General features: G+C 46.0%; 1 protein-coding gene across 1 annotated transcript in view; it reads left to right on the forward strand.

The window, feature by feature from the left end:
• SCAF4 (SR-related CTD associated factor 4) overlaps positions 1–21812 on the forward strand; it is an 860634-nt gene that overhangs the window by 54639 nt on the left and 784183 nt on the right. The window contains exons 6-9 of the mRNA XM_069204042.1: positions 942–983; positions 7011–7085; positions 11096–11212; positions 12206–12348. Coding sequence (XP_069060143.1) covers positions 942–983; positions 7011–7085; positions 11096–11212; positions 12206–12348 — 377 coding nt within the window. The remainder of the gene's footprint in view (positions 1–941; positions 984–7010; positions 7086–11095; positions 11213–12205; positions 12349–21812) is intronic.

Genomic DNA, 21812 nt, shown 5'->3' on the forward strand with positions numbered 1-21812 from the left:
TCTGCAGAAAGGTGGCAAAATAAGGAAATTGCTACAGTAGGGATTGAAACTGCAAGTATTCAAGCCCTACTATGGTAGTAGCCCTGGCATAATCAGAGAGGCTATTATCAGAGCTCTTACATAATGAGATTGCTGCCATAATTTGTCGCCACACTACATGGCACCAAAAGGACAATTAGATCTTTTTACAGGACAAGTAGATTTGAGAAGCAACCTGTCCCCTGGACAAGTAGATATTTTAATACATTCCACACCCCTGGGCCAGGTTCTCCCTGGACTGTAAACAAGCATCCTGGCACCCCATAGTCCAAAGTTAACTTTCTGTAATCATGACATTGTTCTGGAGTGCACATAAAGGTTTCAGATCCAAGGATCCTTTTAACTCTTGGGTGATCAGCACACTTTCTCCTCACAACTAAATGTGGCATGAAACATGCCGTACTCTGGATGAAAAATGGTTGGAAGACTCACTATTTTGTATTTTCTCAGGAATGACTTACCTGTACTGAGTCTGACCAGTGAAAATTGTCTATGCAGGGGGGAAAGAGGACTGTTCTCTAGTCTAAGCCTGAGCATTCCAGCATAAGCTGCACAAGCCAAAGAAGCTGGATGTAAAGGAAAGCCACGAAGCAATCCAACAAAGAGTGGGTCAAGTTTGGTTGTTCAAAGTATTTGTGCATGAAATAAGCAGATTCCAGACCACTTTAATTGGAGGAAAAGGCAGAACTTGAGGGTCTTCTTTCAGTATGTGGGCAATGGTTGTGGCTGCTTGTGTTCACACAGTTGTAACATTTGGTTCATAGATCTTTAGGTTTCATAGTGCACAGCCTTCTTTTATGGAGTCGGCTATTAAAAATTATGAATTCTTTTAGAATCTGCCTTGATATTAAAGTTAGGGTCCCAGTGTTTATTTCATATACTTGTTTTGTACTTAATTGCAGAACTCGTGGAGAATGTGGCTTCTTCAGACCCATGGAAGACAGGTGATTATGAAAATGTGTAGTGGTAATGCACTAAAAACAACTTCACTTGAAAGGGCATACATTTTAAATACAGCAGTCTTGTGCTGAACTGTTTCATTGTACAACATTTGGTCAGATATGTCAATAGATAGTTAAACATGTCACCTACTTGTAGCACTGTCCTGCATCATGATTAGGGATTTTTCTTAACAAAAAACAGGTCTTTGGGGTTTCTTGGCATACAGAAAGTGAAAAAGCTTTTCCACCTGTAGAGTTTGATTCTGAGGGGAAAACGTTTTGAAGGTTTACTGCCTGGTTAGTGTTGAATTGCAGCACCAAACATTTGAAAATCATTCTACCACTATCCCATTCTCATAGAATGAGTGAGAGTCAATGGGTACAATTGTATTGATGCTGGAGAATACTTTGAAAAACTTGTCTGAAAAAGCACTATTGTACAGCACACTTTTTATTTTTGAAAAAAAAAATCTTTATTCCTTTGTAGATAAACATATTTGTGAAATGAAAAATTAGACCTTGCCCGTTGAAAATGGGGATGTGGTTAAAAATTCCCGTTCTCTCCATAATGTTCCTGTCCCTTTTTTGTTAGGCATTTGAAGTAGAGGAAAATGGGAGCACATTCCCACAGCCTTCTTGCTCTGTTGTACAGTAACTATCTTTTTAGCTGTGGAAGCAAGCTTAAATCCAGGCTAGCGGATTGCAGTGCTTCATAATTAATACCCAAATAGTTCTGCAGGCTCACTGAATGCAATGCCATAACCTTGTATATAGACATTGACTCGCAGGTTGAAGTAGAGGCAAACTGGTAAGGCTTACTTACTGCAAAGTGGATTCTGCCTGTAGGAAAGTGCCAACTTTCTGTCATAGTTACGTCATCTTTTTGCCAGATGTCAGTGTGTTTGGACTATAGTTCACCTGCTAACCAGGACCCCAGTGACTGCTCTCTCCCTTAAGTTTAGTTGGCTACTCTTCACACCCACAGTTGGCATACTGGTGCACCCATGTAGGTCCCTAGTATATGGTATCTGTGGGCTACAGCACGTATTACGCCACCCATAGGACCCCATGCAAACGCTATGACTGCAGGCCTGTCATTGCAGCCTTTCACTGCCAAACCTAACCACTGCACTTAGACATTATTAGCCACCCCTCTGGTAGGCCCTTCAGCCCAAGGGCCGGGTACATGTCTCTTAAGTGTGAGGGTACACCTGCATGAGCAAGATACCCCTAAAGACACTAGGCCAGTTCCTGGACTATAAGTGTGGGAAAGCCATCTTCAGCTATGTAGTGAACACTGGTCAACATGAGTGGTCTGTAGGAAAGCCCCCTCTTTTTGACATGGTTACTTTCACTTTTTACCTGATGTCAGTGTGCCTAGACTGCTAATCAGGACCCCAGTGATTGTGCTCACTCCTCCAAATTTGGTGGTCTTGGTATTTCTTACATCCTACGGTTGGCACACTGGTGTACCCCTGTAAATCTCTAGTAGATGGTTCTCGGGTAACTAAGGCATTGGTACACAAGGGATCTCACATGGGCTGCAGCTTGTAGTATGCCAACAATGGGAGCCCATGCAAACAAAAGGAAACAATGTTGCAAGACGAGTCTTCATCGTGGATGTAGATTGTCTGTTCCTTGAGGGTCCAGTCTGAGTTTCAGTGGATAGAAGTCGAAATAGAGGTTGCAGAGGAGTCCTGCTGGAATCATGCAAGCCGAATGTGAGGAACTACCCAAGAGACAGACCCTAAATAGCCTTGAAAGGGGTATTGGCCACCTAGCCAAGTGACTATCTATCAGAAGGGGGCTCTGAAGTCACCAGCCTAACCTGGCCACTCAGATGCTCCCAGAGGTCCCTGCCAACCTTGGATTCAAGATGGTGGTCCCTGAACTTGTGTAGACCGGTTTAGGCAAGGTGGGCACCAAATGTGCCCTTCAAAGAATACCAGTGGCTTGAGATGGCTATCCTTCCCAAGCCATGTAACACATTTCCAAAAGGAGAGGGTGTTACCCCCCTCTCCCAAAGAAAATCCTTTGTTCTGCCTTCCTGGGCTTGGGCTGTTCAAGCAGCACTAGGACAGAAAACTGTCTGATAGGTGGCAGCAGCTTGGGCTGCCAAGAAAACCCAAAAAGGCTGGTAGGAGCAATACTGGGGGTCCCCTGAGGAGCCTCCAGGGTGCATGGAATCATACTTCCAATACTGGCAACAGTATTGGGGTATGATTCCAACATGTTTGATTCCGAAAGTAGGCATGTTTGGTGTCACCATTATATAGCTGGGCATAGGTAGTGACCTATGTCCAGTACACTCATAAAATGGCGTCTCCACACGCACAAAGTCCAGGAAAATGGAACTGGAGTTCATGGGTGCACCTCTGCTAGTGCAGGGGTGCCCTCACACAAAGGTACTTGAACCCTGCCCTCTGGGCTAGGAGGGCCTGCTATAGGGGTGACTTACAGTGACCTGGTGCAGTGACCTTTAGTGAAAAGGGTGCATACACCCTTTCACACAGGCTGCAATGGCAGGCCTGCAGATACACTTTGCATGGGCTCCCCATGGGTGGCATAATACATGCTCTACCCCATGGGGAACCCCTGGTGCCTCAATGCCCTGGGTACCTAGGTACCCTATACTATGGACTTGCAATGGGGGCACCAGTATGCCAAATGTGGTGTGTAAGTGATTAAAGTTTGAAGAGAGAGAGCATAATTGCCTGGGTCCTGGTTAGCAGGATCCCAGTGAACACAGTCAAACACACTGACAACAGGCAGAAAATGGGGTTAACCATGCCAAGAAAGAGGGTACTTTCCTACACGCACCACAACTCTATCAATCAGTATTCTGAATCTCTGTATTGAGTAAAGTGGCAGATGGGCTGCCTATGGGATTTTGTGTTAAGGTCTTTTGCATATTAAAGTCCACTTCCAGCTTTGTTTGTCCACTTTTACTAGTTGGGGTAGTGTATTAGTTTTGATACAAGGAGGTGTTTCATGACATTATGCCGGTTAAATGTGTCTCCCGAGTGCTGTGGCTTATTGTTGATGACATCCACTTCCCATCCTACTAGCCACTGCAGCTGCACTTCCACATTACAGGGAGTGCAGAATTATTAGGCAAATGAGTATTTTGACCACATCATCCTCTTTATGCATGTTGTCTTACTCCAAGCTGTATATGCTCGAAAGCCTACTACCAATTAAGCATATTAGGTGATGTGCATCTCTGTAATGAGAAGGGGTGTGGTCTAAGGACATCAACACCCTATATCAGGTGTGCATAATTATTAGGCAACTTCCTTTCCTTTGGCAAAATGGGTCAAAAGAAGGACTTGACAGGCTCAGAAAAGTAAAAAATAGTGAGATCATGCAGAGGGATGCAGCACTCTTAAAATTGCAAAGCTTCTGAAGCGTGATCATCGAACAATCAAGCGTTTCATTCAAAATAGTCAACAGGGTCGCAAGAAGCGTGTGGAAAAACCAAGGCGCAAAATAACTGCCCATGAACTGAGAAAAGTCAAGCGTGCAGCTGCCACGATGCCACTTGCCACCAGTTTGGCCATATTTCAGAGCTGCAACATCACTGGAGTGCCCAAAAGCACAAGGTGTGCAATACTCAGAGACATGGCCAAGGTAAGAAAGGCTGAAAGACGACCACCACTGAACAAGACACACAAGCTGAAACGTCAAGACTGGGCCAAGAAATATCTCAAGACTGATTTTTCTAAGGTTTTATGGACTGATGAAATGAGAGTGAGTCTTGATGGGCCAGATGGATGGGCCCGTGGTTGGATTGGTAAAGGGCAGAGAGCTCCAGTCCGACTCAGACGCCAGCAAGGTGGAGGTGGAGTACTGGTTTGGGCTGGTATCATCAAAGATGAGCTTGTGGGGCCTTTTCGGGTTGAGGATGGAGTCAAGCTCAACTCCCAGTCCTACTGCCAGTTCCTGGAAGACACCTTCTTCAAGCAGTGGTACAGGAAGAAGTCTGCATCCTTCAAGAAAAACATGGTTTTCATGCAGGACAATGCTCCATCACACGCGTCCAAGTACTCCACAGCGTGGCTGGCAAGAAAGGGTATAAAAGAAGGAAATCTAATGACATGGCCTCCTTGTTCACCTGATCTGAACCCCATTGAGAACCTGTGGTCCATCATCAAATGTGAGATTTACAAGGAGAGAAAACAGTACACCTCTCTGAACAGTGTCTGGGAGGCTGTGGTTGCTGCTGCACGCAATGTTGATGGTGAACAGATCAAAACACTGACAGAATCCATGGATGGCAGGCTTTTGAGTGTCCTTGCAAAGAAAGGTGGCTATATTGGTCACTGATTTGTTTTTGATTTGTTTTTGAATGTCAGAAATGTTTATTTGTGAATGTTGAGATGTTAGATTGGTTTCACTGGTAATAATTAATAATTGAAATGGGTATATATTTGTTTTTTGTTAATTGCCTAATAATTATGCACAGTAATAGTCACCTGCACACACAGATATCCCCCTAACATAGCTAAAACTAAAAACTACTTCCAAAAATATTCAGCTTTGATATTAATGAGTTTTTTGGGTTCATTGAGAACATGGTTGTTGTTCAATAATAAAATTAATCCTCAAAAATACAACTTGTCTAATAATTCTGCACTCCCTGTAGATAGTTAAAAATCAGATTGTACTAGGCTGCTCTCAGCTGGAGGTAGTTGTAACTACATTATATAGCATCTGTAATAACCTCCTACCCAGACGTGATAAACCAGGTGCTTTTTCAATGCAGAGAAAAACTTGTGCTGAAGACCCGGCAGCAGAAAGATTTAGAACAGTCTTGGCAGTATAATATTCTTGGATAATGTGATTCAGATTTTTAGCAATAAGGGGAGTTCTCACAGTATTTAGCAAATTATTTGATAAATTGTGAAATTTTCAAGACGCTATATCGTATTAGTTTCACAGCGGTATATTTCAGACCCCGGATATCTTAATGTCACAAACTCACTCTGTAGAGAGAGGCAAAACATAACGACTGTGTTCTTGAGCAAGAGGCCACGTGGATGCACACAATTTTTTAGCACTTTTAACATAACAGCCCTGACACATTGCCAAAAAGGCTTTGATTTGTCTAGTAACTGTGAAACCACATGGGGGCTTCTTGTAGATAGAGCAAGGCAGTGTCTGCATAATAGGAAACCATGTGCGTGACATGCTCCACCTTGATTCCCAAACAGTCACTCAGCTGCTGAAAGTTAGCTCCCAGCAGCCCTTCTGACAAGGCGAATAATCAAGGGGGACAACTGACAGGCCTTCCTAGTTTCCTGCTCCAAATCCCAGGGTTCTGTTTTTTTCCTCAATCTTTACTCTGGCTACGGATTGGCTCTGCAACAGCCTGATCCTTTTTGTAATGTTAGTTTGGATTCCTGTTTCAAAAAATACTACAAACACATAATTCCACTACAGCAAGTCAAAAGCTTTTTCCATGTCTCTCTGGCAACCACTGCTGGTAAACCATTTCTCTTTGGGCACCCACTAAGATCATGTCAGCTGCCTTACATTCATAGCGGTATACTTGCTGGGGGTGAACCCTATCTGATCGAGATGGACAGGTGTGAATAGGAAGTGAGACATTCTGTCTGCTAAAACATTTGTGAGGGTGTAGTGCAGAAATAAGCAGTAAAGACTTACTTCTGGAGTTGATGTGTTTTTTTTAGGACCTCAAATCCAATATGCTTTAATTCTGAAAAATAAAGTGCAAACCAAGTACTAGTTGAGTTGCACTTCACTTATACCTTTCTGATGGTCAAAAGGGATACCAGAATTGGAGGATCTTTATTCCTAGGTATTCTTGGCTCTTTGGATCCCAGAGGAGCTTTGTGTCCCTGTTGCTGACTTCATAATGCAGACTACTGGCTATAGGGTCTACAGTCATCTTTTTTCAGACAGCAGGCTTAAGTGTATTATAATACCGCTACTACCAGGTAGTGCAATTATGAGGAAACAATGTTGTACTCCTTATAAAATCTCATGTTTGTCTGGCTTTCACTTCAGAGACACAGCATGCTGCAGAGAATCTGGAGGAAAGAGAGAACCTCAATATCACTTGGAAGTCTGACTCCACTAATGGTATGCACAACTTTATTATTTTGTCATGTAAATTGAAATATAATTCAAAAGTGTACAGTTTGTGTAAGGAAACAAGAAAAGGAGGCTAAAGGTCGCAATGGTGATAAATTAACACCCCCCAAAAGAAAAAGATTTTGAAGCATCCCTTTGAGAATTTCGAACTCCATCAAAGTCTTCGGGAATCCAAGCTGAGAGTAGACAGGAGGTCGCACTCCAACCACACCAAGGCCAGAGCAGGAAAAACAAGAAATGTTAGTCTAAGATCAGGAACAGAAGGACCAGGGAGTCTTTCCGAACACCAGCCTCTTTGATGATCAGTGGTAGGACCTCTGCATAGATTCAACGGAAGGGGAAGTTGACTCCTACCCTTAGACAACATTCCCTCCAGACAAGCCTATGTACTATTCAGTGGTTAAATGGACAGGACAGCTGAAAGATATGGAGTCCAACTCAAAGATGAGAAAGCACAGACATAATTTCTTCCTGAAACCCTCATATCCTAACACAAGACACAATATCTCCTGATGTGGCCCACCATTCTGGATGAGGGAAGAGAAGCTGTCCTAGAATCAGCTGCCTAAAAGGCTATAATCCCAAGGGTTGAAAATGAATTACAAACACTCCACAAGAACCCACTTTACAACAGGAAAAACACAGTGGCAGATTCAGTCACTGTGGCTGCAGCAAAGAAGAGTGGAATGGTAGTGCGAAAAATGGAGAGGTTACAGCGACAGTGTTGGGATAACTAGCTCCAACACCCTCATAAATCAGTGCACTCACTAACATAGGGAAGGAGTGGAAGAACTGGTGTAACTACTCCCAGTAGTTCCAAAGACTGATAGCAGTGCCCGTAGGAGAGGTGAAGACCATCACCAGCACGTGCCTAAGGTTTTCTCTTGATGCTGCAGACACAGCCTGCAGACAGATGTTAACAGGCACGCCTGGCTATGGGTGTCAGGGTTCAAGAGCAAGGTGCAGGCAAGGATTACTACCCCCTTCAACATGGAAGAACCGGTTGTGGGGGTGGCGTATCAGCAAAATAAAGGCCTTCCTTCAGGAGTAGGAGATGGTCACATCAGACAAATGGATCCTCAACATCGTCCAGCATGGTTACAGCACAGAACTGATAGACTCCACTAGGGGTAAGACAAAGAAAATAAATTACACTTAAGAGGAGAGTTTGTACCTGCAATGCAAACTTCAGTAACTCTTACAAAAATAGGCAGTTCAGCGTGCCTACAGCAGACATCAATCAAAGAAACCACTCAGCATACTTCTTTGCCCCAAAACCAGACAATTCTTTATAACCAATTCTGGATCCCTAGTACTTATATAAACTCCTAAAAATAAAAAATTTAAACATGACCATACTGTCGGAGGTCATGCCACGTCTGCGGGGAAAAAGACTGTATGGCAGTCATAGACCTAAAGGACACTTATTTACTCATTCTCATGAACCACAAGCACAGAAGGTACCTACAGCTCGTTGTCAATCAAAACCGCTACCAATTCAGAATGCTCCCCTATAGAATCGGGTAAGCGCATATGGTATTCACAAAATGTTTAGCCACTGAGGTGGCACACACGTTTACCTGTAAATAAACACTGGCGACTGACACCTTCCATAGACTACGAGTCCTGTTCAACCCAGAAACGTTAACATTAAATCCGGAGAGAGAAGATTTTCCTGGGAGCAAGAATCAACACAGTGGAGGTTAGAGCCTTTCCTACCTTAAAGAGGATTCCAGCAGTCACAGAGCAGGCTCACCACTAGGGTCAATCTTTGACAATGTGGACTGTGGGAGAAAATGATGTGCATGATTGCCCTGTGCATCCCCATTGACCCCACACGCAATACTACATATGAGACCACTTCAACAGTCGGTCCAAAACCAATGATCATAGGCAACGGAGAGCTGGAAAGATCTTGTGGTTGTAATGCAGAAGATGCAGGCATGGAGTCACATGGTGGAGCGTGATAATTAAGGCAAAACCGGTATTGGGTTGCTTATATTCCAGTAGAGTGAGGATCTGGTTTGGCAGTTCGTGCTGGACTGTTACCATTATAGCTGGGTCAAGACTGATTTGAATATGGTTGTGTCCAAACTGAAGGTTGAATGGTATGCCAAGTAAAGATGGATTGGAATGAGGCCTGAGTAATTAACAGTGACTGAGATTAATTTAAGCATTCAGTCAGTCACATTTTTGTCATCCCCCTGGGGAACCTAGAGAATTGCTGAAGAGAGGAGGTGTGACCTCCACTAGCAGGATAGCTACCAAGCGATGGCCACAGATGGTTTAGCTTCAAAGAAGCTGTAGCCTAAGAGAAACAAATGGCAATCAAATCTTCGCCTGTCTGCTGCTTTGTAGGGAAAACCTTTTGCAGATCATGTTTACCCGGAGGAGATCCTTGACGCAGCCTTCCTCTGCTGGAAGAACTGCACCTTCTGAACTCAAAAGACTGGCAGAGGACTATGCCTGCTGTGCCATTTGGTGGAAGAAGAGGACTGTTTGTACCCAGAGCAGGAGGAAGACTACCCTGCTGATTCCTGGACCTAGCATAGAGAGAAGGTGCCAAAGGCTGGACTACACCTGCTGAACTGGAGACCCTTGCCAAATGGACTGTCCCTGCAGTAGCCACGTGTGGAAAAAGGATCCCCTTGTGCCAGGTCTGAAGAAGTGACTCAAGATCTAGCATGTAGCTCCCTCTTCAACAGCAGTGGCACAAAAGCTGATGAACGTCTGCACTCGTGAGAGCTCAGGCTGCCGAGGATCAGTTGCCCGTCCTTCAGTGCCTGCTAGGAGACAGTCTCCTGGCGTGCCCAAGATGTTCCCAAGTACATGGGACTTGTGGCAGTTGTCCAAGGGGACATTGGTCCTCCTGCAAGAAAAGCACACTGACCTTTAGACAACTGCTAGAAAACGCTATAACAGGAGATCAGTGGCAACTGTAACTGCACTGGACTTCAAAGGAGCATCGTGAAAAATGAGTCCTGAGGCTGGAGGTGACCTCTGAAGGTTGAGAACCCGGGTCAGCCCCAGGAATGCTCACCTCATCTCATCCACAGCCCCTGCATCTTCAGCACCATTGACATTTTCTCAGCATCTCATCACTAGCACTAGGACCATTTCTTTTTCTGGAACCGTGAACCTAGTGAAGTCTTGTGTGAGGAGTCTGAGATTACAGGACCTGAAAGGTCCCACTCTGCTTTCTTACCTGTTATTTTTGAGACTTTGGAGGCCACTATGTGAATGTGCTCTTGTTTCCAGATCTTCTCAAACCAAATATACAGACTTTTCAGACTCAAATCTTTAGCAGCACATTTTCTGAAACAAGTATGCGGAACAGGCATCCTTCTAAAGATCATGCATTTCTTCAGGACACAATTTCTGGGTAAGCCAAGCGTAATACTGAAAATCCTTTAAGTAGGTAATACTTGTTACTCAGTGCAGATTCTGTTTCAGGTTTACATACTAGCTAATCAGCCACTCCACAAGTTTCCAAAATCGCAATATCATGGAGCCATAAGCTAAAGATAACTTTGAATCACACAGTACATCCTGTTGATTAAGATGATAGATGCAGTGGTCTCTTTGCAAACTCAACCACTGTACTTGGCCCCTCAACTCCCCCATCCTGGCATTTGAAAACTATTGTATGTAGTGCCAAAAGATGTAAGAAAGGAACCATGTAAATCTGTAGTAGATGCCAAACAAAAGGTTTTGTAGCTTTTTTTAGAGCTGCTAAAGATTAAATGTATTGCTCTCAAATGACTCAATGAGTAATATGAAATTAGCGTATACTATTTCCTTTGTAAACTGAATGCTTTGTGGGGGGTTGTCAAGGAGAATCTGATATACATTTAACTTTATTTTATTTTGGTATGGTTAAGGGAACTTCATTAATTTGCTCTGAATTTGTACCAAGCAGTACATTGCTATATGAGTAAATCAATTCAAATTGGGTGTCACTCTAATCTTTTACACTACTTCCTTAAAATTTCTTTCAGTCGAAGCTGAGCAAGATTGCTTGGGAGAGACTGAACTGAAAGGCAGTTCTCCTCAGCAGTGGAATCAAAGGATTAGTGCTGGCCCCTCCTGGCAGGAACAGCTTTGGAGAGGCGCGGGTAATTGTACTCTTTATTTGTATTGTTAAATGACCTTTGGAAATGAATAGCTATTTGCCAAAAAAAATCTGGCATTTCTGTTTCAGATAACATGTCATTTTATTTTGTAATTTACTTATAAGAAGAAATTGCATTATTTACTAAAATGTTCAGTAGTCTTATTGAAAATCTGAAAGTATTGCTAATTGAATACCTTCAAGGTGCAGCCAGACCACTTAGCAAAGCACTTTTTAGCATCACACTGGCTTGTCTTATCCCCTGCGTGTTTTAACTATTCTGAGTTCTTATATGTTCACTAGGATTGGTTTTGAGTTACTTGGGCTGGGTTTCAGTACTAAAACAAACTCTACCAGTATTGGGTTCACAAATTTTATATATTCAAACATTGAAGGATGATGTCTCTCACCAAAGATAATGTAATAATCTACTATACTAATCACTTGTTTACCACCATTGCAGTTTAGACTAATCAAACAGTTAAGCAGTTGTTCTCCAAAGGCCACTGTGAAATTTGTTTACTCAGTATTACTTAGATTAAATGGATGAATCTTGCCACAAGCCTATAACTTAAACATTTGAAGCACCCTTCATTATAGAGGCCGTGAGGATGCTGTAAGGTCCATGACTGAAGGAAGAATGATTTTGACTCTATATTTTGTGTGGGAACCTGTATCCAGCTCTGCTGTGTGCTGTCAACATACATGCCAGTGTATACTCCATACTCCTGGCCTCACTTTGTCTGACCTGGTGTATGCACCTGACCCATCCACTCTGATGTGCCTCTTGCCAGCTTTCTGATTTGTGCTAGTTGTGCACTGCAGAATCAGCATCTTGTGGTGTCATAAGTGGCCTGACTGACAGTTATTCAATCTGTCTCCATAGTATATAGCACATATCTTTTTGGCTTTTTCCTTGTAATTTGTGTGTTTAAGTTTTAAAAAATCTAGTTGATATACCCCTCTAATAACCTTCTCATTTTCTGATGCATTTTAGAAACACCTCCTCCTCCTGCTACAGAGGCTCCACCAGAACCCTCTGAACTCAGGGCAGATTTAGAACCACCCACTTCACAGCTCCCTAGTTCTGATGCCCTTGCTGCTGTAGCCCAGTTGTTTGAGTCAACACAAGGACAGCAGGTAAGCTGATAGATTTTAGTGTTTTGTCAGTTAGAGTCTAGCATTTAAGAAGGTAACTGTGGCCTTCTCCTAAGGTTTTCCTTATCTGTTAGCTGAACCACGTATTGCTCTTTCCATGAAATGTAGCATTGGCACCAAGCTGTACGGGGATCAGTGTGGGAAATGGCTGTTTAACAAAAACGGGTTTCCTTGGCCATTTTTCCCACATTTTTTAAAATCATTTTCTGTTTTTTTTATTTTGAATACCTTAGTTGGTTAATTTACTTTTTTGCCACAGTTTCAACATGGGACTACTGACCTCTCTTAATTGTGTGAACCACTTCTGCTTTGAATGTGAATCGACTCAGTATCGTTGTACCTGTTGCCATGTGTAGGAAGTTGGCTCTGTATGTGCTATTTCAAAGTAAGGAATAGCATGCACAGAGTCCAAGGGTTCCCCTTAGAGGTAAAATAGTGGTAAAAATAGATAATACTAATGCTCTATTTTGTGGTAGTGTGGTCGAGCAGTAGGCTTATCCAAGGAGTAGTGTTAAGCATTTGTTGTACATACACATAGACAATAAATGAGGTACACACACTCAGAGACAAATCCAGCCAATAGGTTTTGTTATAGAAAAATATCTTTTCTTAGTTTATTTTAAGAACCACAGGTTCAAATTTAACATGTAATATCTTGTTTGAAAGGTATTGCAGGTAAGTACATTAGGAACTTTGAATCATTTCAATTGCATGTATACTTTTCAAGTTATTGACAAATAGCTACTTTAAAAGTGGACACAGTGCAATTTTCACAGTTCCTGGGGGAGGTAAGTTTTTGTTAGTTTTACCAGGTAAGTAAGACACTTACAGGGTTCAGTTCTTGGTCCAAGGTAGCCCACCGTTGGGGGTTCAGAGCAACCCCAAAGTTACCACACCAGCAGCTCAGGGCCGGTCAGGTGCAGAGTTCAAAGTGGTGCCCAAAACGCATAGGCTAGAATGGAGAGAAGGGGGTGCCCCGGTTCCGGTCTGCTTGCAGGTAAGTACCCGCGTCTTCGGAGGACAGACCAGGGGGGTTTTGTAGGGCACCGGGGGGGACACAAGCCCACACAGAAATTTCACCCTCAGCGGCGCGGGGGCGGCCGGGTGCAGTGTTAGAACAAGCGTCGGGTTCGCAATGTTAGTCAATGAGAGATCAAGGGATCTCTTCAGCTCTGCAGGCAGGCAAGGGGGGGCTTCCTCGGGGAAACCTCCACTTGGGCAAGGGAGAGGGACTCCTGGGGGTCACTTCTGCAGTGAAAGTCCGGTCCTTCAGGTCCTGGGGGCTGCGGGTGCAGGGTCTTTTCCAGGCGTCGGGACTTAGGTTTCAGAGAGTCGCGGTCAGGGGAAGCCTCGGGATTCCCTCTGCAGGCGGCGCTGTGGGGGTTCAGGGGGGACAGGTTTTGGTACTCACAGTCGGAGAGTAGTCCGGGGGTCCTCCCTGAGGTGTTGGTTCTCCACCAGCCGAGTCGGGGTCGCCGGGTGCAGTGTTGCAAGTCTCACGCTTCTTGCGGGGAGTTTGCAGGGTCTTTAAAGCTGCTCCTTGAAACAAAGTTGCAGTCTTTTTGGAGCAGGTCCGCTGTCCTCGGGAGTTTCTTGTCTTTTTCGAAGCAGGGCAGTCCTCAGAGGAGTCAGAGGTCGCTGGTCCCTTTGGAAGGCGTCGCTGGAGCAGAGTTCTTTGGAAGGCAGGAGACAGGCCGGTGAGTTTCTGGAGCCAAGGGAGGGGGTCACAATCCTAACCCTTTTGGGGGAATCCTCCATCTGCAAGATGGAGGATTTCTAAAAGTTAGTCACCTCAGCTCAGGACACCTTAGGGGCTGTCCTGACTGGCCAGTGACTCCTCCTTGTTGCTTTCTTTGTTCCCTCCAGCCTTGCCGCCAAAAGTGGGGGCCGTGGCCGGAGGGGGCGGGCAACTCCACTAAGCTGGAGTGCCCTGCTGGGCTGTGACAAAGGGGTGAGCCTTTGAGGCTCACCGCCAGGTGTCACAGCTCCTGCCTGGGGGAGGTGTTAGCATCTCCACCCAGTGCAGGCTTTGTTACTGGCCTCAGAGTGACAAAGGCACTCTCCCCATGGGGCCAGCAACATGTCTCTAGTGTGGCAGGCTGCTGGAACTAGTCAGCCTACACAGACAGTCGGTTAAGTTTCAGGGGGCACCTCTAAGGTGCCCTCTGGGGTGTATTTTGCAATAAAATGTACACTGGCATCAGTGTGCATTTATTGTGCTGAGAAGTTTGATACCAAACTTCCCAGTTTTCAGTGTAGCCATTATGGTTCTGTGGAGTTCGTGTTTGACAAACTCCCAGACCATATACTCTTATGGCTACCCTGCACTTACAATGTCTAAGGTTTTGTTTAGACACTGTAGGGGTACCGTGCTCATGCACTGGTACCCTCACCTATGGTATAGTGCACCCTGCCTTAGGGCTGTAAGGCCTGCTAGAGGGGTGTCTTACCTATACTGCATAGGCAGTGAGAGGCTGGCATGGCACCCTGAGGGGAGTGCCATGTCGACTTACTCGTTTTGTCCTCACTAGCACACACAAGCTGGCAAGCAGTGTGTCTGTGCTGAGTGAGAGGTCTCCAGGGTGGCATAAGACATGCTGCAGCCCTTAGAGACCTTCCTTGGCATCAGGGCCCTTGGTACTAGAAGTACCAGTTACAAGGGACTTATCTGGATGCCAGGGTCTGCCAATTGTGGATACAAAAGTACAGGTTAGGGAAAGAACACTGGTGTTGGGGCCTGGTTAGCAGGCCTCAGCACACTTTCAATTGTAAACATAGTGTAAGGAAATGCCTCCTTGGCATGGTTGCCCCCTGACTTTTTGCCTTTGCTGATGCTATGTTTACAATTGAAAGTGTGCTGAGGCCTGCTAACCAGGCCCCAGCACCATTGTTCTTTCCCTAACCTGTACTTTTGTATCCACAATTGGCAGACCCTGGCATCCAGATAAGTCCCTTGTAACTGGTACTTCTAGTACCAAGGGCCCTGATGCCAAGGAAGGTCTCTAAGGGCTGCAGCATGTCTTATGCCACCCTGGAGACCTCTCACTCAGCCCAGACACCCTGCTTACCAGCTTGTGTGTGCTAGTGAGGACAAAACGAGTAAGTCGACATGGCACTCCCCTCAGGGTGCCATGCCAGCCTCTCACTGCCTATGCAGTATAGGTAAGACACCCCTCTAGCAGGCCTTACAGCCCTAAGGCAGGGTGCACTATACCATAGGTGAGGGTACCAGTGCATGAGCATGGTACCCCTACAGTGTCTAAACAAAACCTTAGACATTGTAAGTGCAGGGTAGCCATAAGAGTATATGGTCTGGGAGTCTGTCTAACACGAACTCCACAGCACCATAATGGCTACACTGAAAACTGGGAAGTTTGGTATCAAACTTCTCAGCACAATAAATGCACACTGATGCCAGTGTACATTTTATTGTAAAATACACCACAGAGGGCACCTTAGAGGTGCCCCCTGAAACTTAACCGACTGTCTGTGTAGGCTGACTAGTTCCAGCAGCCTGCCACACCAGAGACATGTTGCTGGCCCCATGGGGAGAGTGCCTTTGTCACTCTGAGGCCAGTAACAAAGCCTGCACTGGGTGGAGATGCTAACACCTCCCCCAGGCAGGAGCCGTAACACCTGGCGGTGAGCCTCAAAGGCTCACCCCTTTGTCACAGCCCAGCAGGGCACTCCAGCTTAGTGGAGTTGCCCGCCCCCTCCGGCCACGGCCCCCACTTTTGGCGGCAAGGCTGGAGGGAACAAAGAAAGCAACAAGGAGGAGTCACTGGCCAGTCAGGACAGCCCCTAAGGTGTCCTGAGCTGAGGTGACTCTGACTTTTAGAAATCCTCCATCTTGCAGATGGAGGATTCCCCCAATAGGGTTAGGATTGTGACTCCCTCCCCTTGGGAGGAGGCACAAAGAGGGTGTACCCACCCTCAGGGCTAGTAGCCATTGGCTACTAACCCCCCAGACCTAAACACGCCCTTAAATTTAGTATTTAAGGGCTACCCTGAACCCTAGAAAATTAGATTCCTGCAACTACAAGAAGAAGGACTGCCTAGCTGAAAACCCCTGCAGAGGAAGACCAGAAGACGACAACTGCCTTGGCTCCAGAAACTCACCGGCCTGTCTCCTGCCTTCCAATGACCCTGCTCCAGCGACGCCTTCCAAAGGGACCAGCGACCTCGACATCCTCTGAGGACTGCCCTTGCTTCGAAAAGACAAGAAACTCCCGAGGACAGCGGACCTGCTCCAAGAAAAGCTGCAACTTTGTTTCCAGCAGCTTTAAAGAACCCTGCAAGCTCCCCGCAAGAAGCGTGAGACTTGCAACACTGCACCCGGCGACCCCGACTCGGCTGGTGGCGATCCAACACCTCAGGAGGGACCCCAGGACTACTCTAAGACTGTGAGTACAAAAACCTGTCCCCCCTGAGCCCCCACAGCGCCGCCTGCAGAGGGAATCCCGAGGCTTCCCCTGACCTCGACTCTTTGAATCCTAAGTCCCGACACCTGGGAGAGACCCTGCACCCGCAGCCCCCAGGACCTGAAGGACCGGACTTTCACTGGAGGAGTGACCCCCAGGAGTCCCTCTCCCTTGACCAAGTGGAGGTTTCCCCGAGGAACCCCCCCCTTGCCTGCCTGCAGCTCTGAAGAGATCCCTAGATCTCCCATTGACTTCCATTACAAACCCGACGCTTGTTTCTACACTGCACCCGGCCGCCCCCGCGCTGCTGAGGGTGAAATTTCTGTGTGGGCTTGTGTCCCCCCCCCGGTGCCCTACAAAACCCCACTGGTCTGCCCTCCGAAGACGCGGGTACTTACCTGCAAGCAGACCGGACCCGGGGCACCCCCTTCTCTCCATTCTAGCCTATGTGTTTTGGGCACCACTTTGAACTCTGCACCTGACCGGCCCTGAGCTGCTGGTGTGGTGACTTTGGGGTTGCTCTGAACCCCCAACGGTGGGCTGCCTTGGACCAAGAACTAAGCCCTGTAAGTGTCTTACTTACCTGGTTAACCTAACAAATACTTACCTCCCCTAGGAACTGTGAAAATTGCACTAAGTGTCCACTTTTAAAACAGCTATTTGTGAATAACTTGAAAAGTATACATGCAATTTTGATGATTTGAAGTTCCTAAAGTACTTACCTGCAATACCTTTCGAATGAGATATTACATGTAGAATTTGAACCTGTGGTTCTTAAAATAAACTAAGAAAAGATATTTTTCTATAACAAAACCTATTGGCTGGATTTGTCTCTGAGTGTGTGTACCTCATTTATTGTCTATGTGTATGTGCAACAAATGCTTAACACTACTCCTTGGATAAGCCTACTGCTCGACCACACTACCACAAAATAGAGCATTAGTATTATCTATTTTTACCACTATTTTACCTCTAAGGGGAACCCTTGGACTCTGTGCATGCTATTCCTTACTTTGAAATAGCACATACAGAGCCAACTTCCTACACATAGCATCAGCAAAGGCAAAAAGTCAGGGGGCAACCATGCCAAGGAGGCATTTCCTTACACAACCCCCCCCCCCCCCCCCCCCCCCCCCCAAACGAAAGAGGATGAGACTAACCTTTCCCAAGAGAGTCTTCATTTTCTAAGTGGAAGAACCTGGAAAGGCCATCTGCATTGGCATGGGCAGTCCCAGGTCTGTGTTCCACTATAAAGTCCATTCCCTGTAGGGAGATGGACCACCTCAACAGTTTAGGATTTTCACCTTTCATTTGCATCAGCCATTTGAGAGGTCTGTGGTCAGTTTGAACTAGGAAGTGAGTCCCAAAGAGGTATGGTCTCAGCTTCTTCAGGGACCAAACCACAGCAAAGGCCTCCCTCTCAATGGCACTCCGACGCTGCTCCCTGGGGAGTAACCTCCTGCTAATGAAAGCAACAGGCTGGTCATGGCCATCATCATTTGTTTGGGACAAAACTGCCCCTATCCCATGTTCAGAGGCATCTGTCTGCACAATGAACTGCTTAGAATAATCTGGAGCTTTTAGAACTGGTGCTGAGCACATTGCTTGTTTCAGGGTGTCAAAGGCCTGTTGGCATTCCACAGTCCAGTTCACTTTCTTGGGCATTTTCTTGGAGGTGAGTTCAGTGAGGGCTGTCACAATGGATCCATATCCCTTCACAACCCTCCTGTAATACCCAGTCAAGCCAAGGAATGCCCTGACTTGAGTCTGGGTTTTTGGAGCTACCCAGTCCAGAATAGTCTGGATCTTGGGTTGGAGTGGCTGAACTTGGCCTCCACCTACAAGGTGTCCCAAGTAAACCACAGTTCCCTGCCCTATCTGGCATTTGGATGCCTTGATAGAGAGGCCTGCAGATTGCAGAGCCTTCAAAACCTTCTTCAGGTGGACCAGGTGATCCTGCCAGGTGGAACTAAAGACAGCAATATCATCAAGATAAGCTGTGCTAAAGGACTCCAAGCCAGCAAGGACTTGATTCACCAACCTTTGGAAGGTGGCAGGGGCATTCTTTAAACCAAAAGGCATAACAGTAAACTGATAATGCCCATCAGGTGTGGAGAATGCTGTTTTCTCTTTTGCTCCAGGTGCCATTTTTATTTGCCAGTACCCTGCTGTCAAGTCAAAGGTACTTAAGAATTTGGCAGCACCTAATTTATCTATGAGCTCATCAGCTCTAGGAATTGGATGAGCATCTGTCTTGGTGACAGAATTGAGCCCTCTGTAGTCCACACAAAACCTCATCTCTTTCTTTCCATCTTTGGTGTGAGGTTTGGGGACTAAGACCACTGGGCTAGCCCAGGGGCTGTCGGAGCGCTCAATTACTCCCAATTCCAGCATCTTGTGGACTTCCACCTTGATGCTTTCCTTAACCACTTCGCTGCCAGGCCTTTTCCCCCTCCTGTGCCAGGCCTTTTTTTGCCTATTTGGGGCAGTTCGCGCTTAGGCCCTCATAACGTTTTGTCCACATAAGCTAACCAAGCCAAATTTGCGTCCTTTTTTTCCAACATCCTAGCGATTCTAAAGGTACCCAGACTTTGTGGGTTCCCCTGAAGGAGGCCAAGAAATTGGCCAAAATACAGTGAAAATTTCGTTTTTTTCAAAAAAATTGGAAAAAGGGGCTGCAGAAGAAGGCTTGTGGTTTTTCCCCTGAAAATGGCATCAACAAAGGGTTTGCGGTGCTAAACTCAGCAGCTTCCCAGCTTTCAGGAACAGGCAGACTTGAATCCGAAAACCCAATTTTTCAACACAATTTTGGCATTTTACTGGGGCATACCCCATTTGTGCAATTTTTTGTGCTTTCAGCCTCCTTCCAGTCAGTGACCGGAATGGTCATGAAACCAATGCTGGATCCCAGAAACCTAAACATTTCTGAAAAGTAGACAAAATTCTGAATTCAGCAAGGGGTCATTTGTGTAGATCCTACAAGGGTTTCCTACAGAAAATAACAGCTGAAAAAGAAAAATATTGAAATTGAGGTGAAAAAAACATCAATTTTTCTCTACTTTTTACTCTGTAACTTTTCCCTGCAATGTCAGATTATCGAAATCAATATACCGTTACGTCTGCTGGACTCCTCTGGTTACGGGGATATATAGGGTTTGTAGGTTCATCAAGAACCCGAGGAACCCAGAGCCAATAAATGAGCTGCACCCTGCAGTGCGTTTTCATTCTATACCGGGTATACAGTAATTCATTTGCTGAAATATAAGGAGTAAAAAATAGCTATCAAGAAAACCTTTGCATTTCCAAAAAGGGCACAAGATAAGGTGTTGAGGAGCAGTGGTTATTTGCACATCTCTGAATTCCGGGGTGACCATAGTAGCACGTGAATTACATGGAATTTCTCAAATAGATGTCTTTTTTACACACACCCCTATATTTGGAAGGAATAAATGTAGAGAAAGACAAGGGGCAATAACACTTGTTTTGCTATTCTATGTCCCCCAAGTCTCCCGATAAAAATGATACCTCCCTTGTTTGGGTAGGCCTAGCGCCCGCGACAGGATATGCCCCAAAACACAACGTGGACACATCACAGAAAACAGAGCTGTTTTTAGCATAGTGACTACCTGTAGATTTTGGCCTCTAGCTCAGCCGCCACCTAGGGAAACCTACCAAACCTGTGCATTTCTGAAAACTAGAGACCTAGGGGGATCCAAGGAGGGGTGACTTGCGGGGCTCGGACCAGGTTCTGTTACCCAGAATCCTTTGCAAACCTCAAAATTTGGCTAAAAAAACACATGTTCCTCACATTTCTGTGGCAGAAAGTTCTGGAATCTGAGAGGAGCCACAAATTGCCTTCCACCCAGCGTTCCCCCACGTCTCCCGATAAAAATGATACCTCACTTGTGTGGGTAGGCCTAGCGCCCGCGACAGGATATGCCCCATGTAAAGAAATGGCTCCCTGTTGCAGTTACCCCCCACTTTTTGCCTGATACTGATGCTGACTTGACTGAGAAGTGTGCTGGGACCCTGCTAACCAGGCCCCAGCACCAGTGTTCCTTCACCTAAAATGTACCATTGTATCCACAATTGGCACACCCTGGCATTCAGATAAGTCCCTTGTAACTGGTACTTCTAGTACCAAGGGCCCTGATGCCAAGGAAGGTCTCTAAGGGCTGCAGCATGTCTTATGCCACCCTGGAGACCTCTCACTCAGCACAGACACACTGCTTGCCAGCTTGTGTGTGCTAGTGAGGACAAAACGAGTAAGTCGACATGGCACTCCCCTCAGGGTGCCATGCCAGCCTCTCACTGCCTATGCAGTATAGGTAAGACACCCCTCTAGCAGGCCTTACAGCCCTAAGGCAGGGTGCACTATACCATAGGTGAGGGTACCAGTGCATGAGCATGGTACCCCTACAGTGTCTAAACAAAACCTTAGACATTGTAAGTGCAGGGTAGCAATAAGAGTATATGGTCTGGGAGTTTGTCAAACACGAACTCCACAGCACCATAATGGCTACACTGAAAACTGGGAAGTTTGGTATCAAACTTCTCAGCACAATAAATGCACACTGATGCCAGTGTACATTTTATTGTAAAATACACCACAGAGGGCACCTTAGAGGTGCCCCCTGAAACTTAACCGACTGTCTGTGTAGGCTGACTAGTTCCAGCAGCCTGCCACACCAGAGACATGTTGCTGGCCCCATGGGGAGAGTGCCTTTGTCACTCTGAGGCCAGTAACAAAGCCTGCACTGGGTGGAGATGCTAACACCTCCCCCAGGCAGGAGCCGTAACACCTGGCGGTGAGCCTCAAAGGCTCACCCCTTTGTCACAGCCCAGCAGGGCACTCCAGCTTAGTGGAGTTGCCCGCCCCCTCCGGCCACGGCCCCCACTTTTGGCGGCAAGGCTGGAGGGAACAAAGAAAGCAACAAGGAGGAGTCACTGGCCAGTCAGGACAGCCCCTAAGGTGTCCTGAGCTGAGGTGACTCTGACTTTTAGAAATCCTCCATCTTGCAGATG

This window comes from Pleurodeles waltl, chromosome 8, assembly GCF_031143425.1.
Source record: "Pleurodeles waltl isolate 20211129_DDA chromosome 8, aPleWal1.hap1.20221129, whole genome shotgun sequence".
In the NCBI taxonomy this organism is placed as follows: domain Eukaryota; kingdom Metazoa; phylum Chordata; class Amphibia; order Caudata; family Salamandridae; genus Pleurodeles; species Pleurodeles waltl.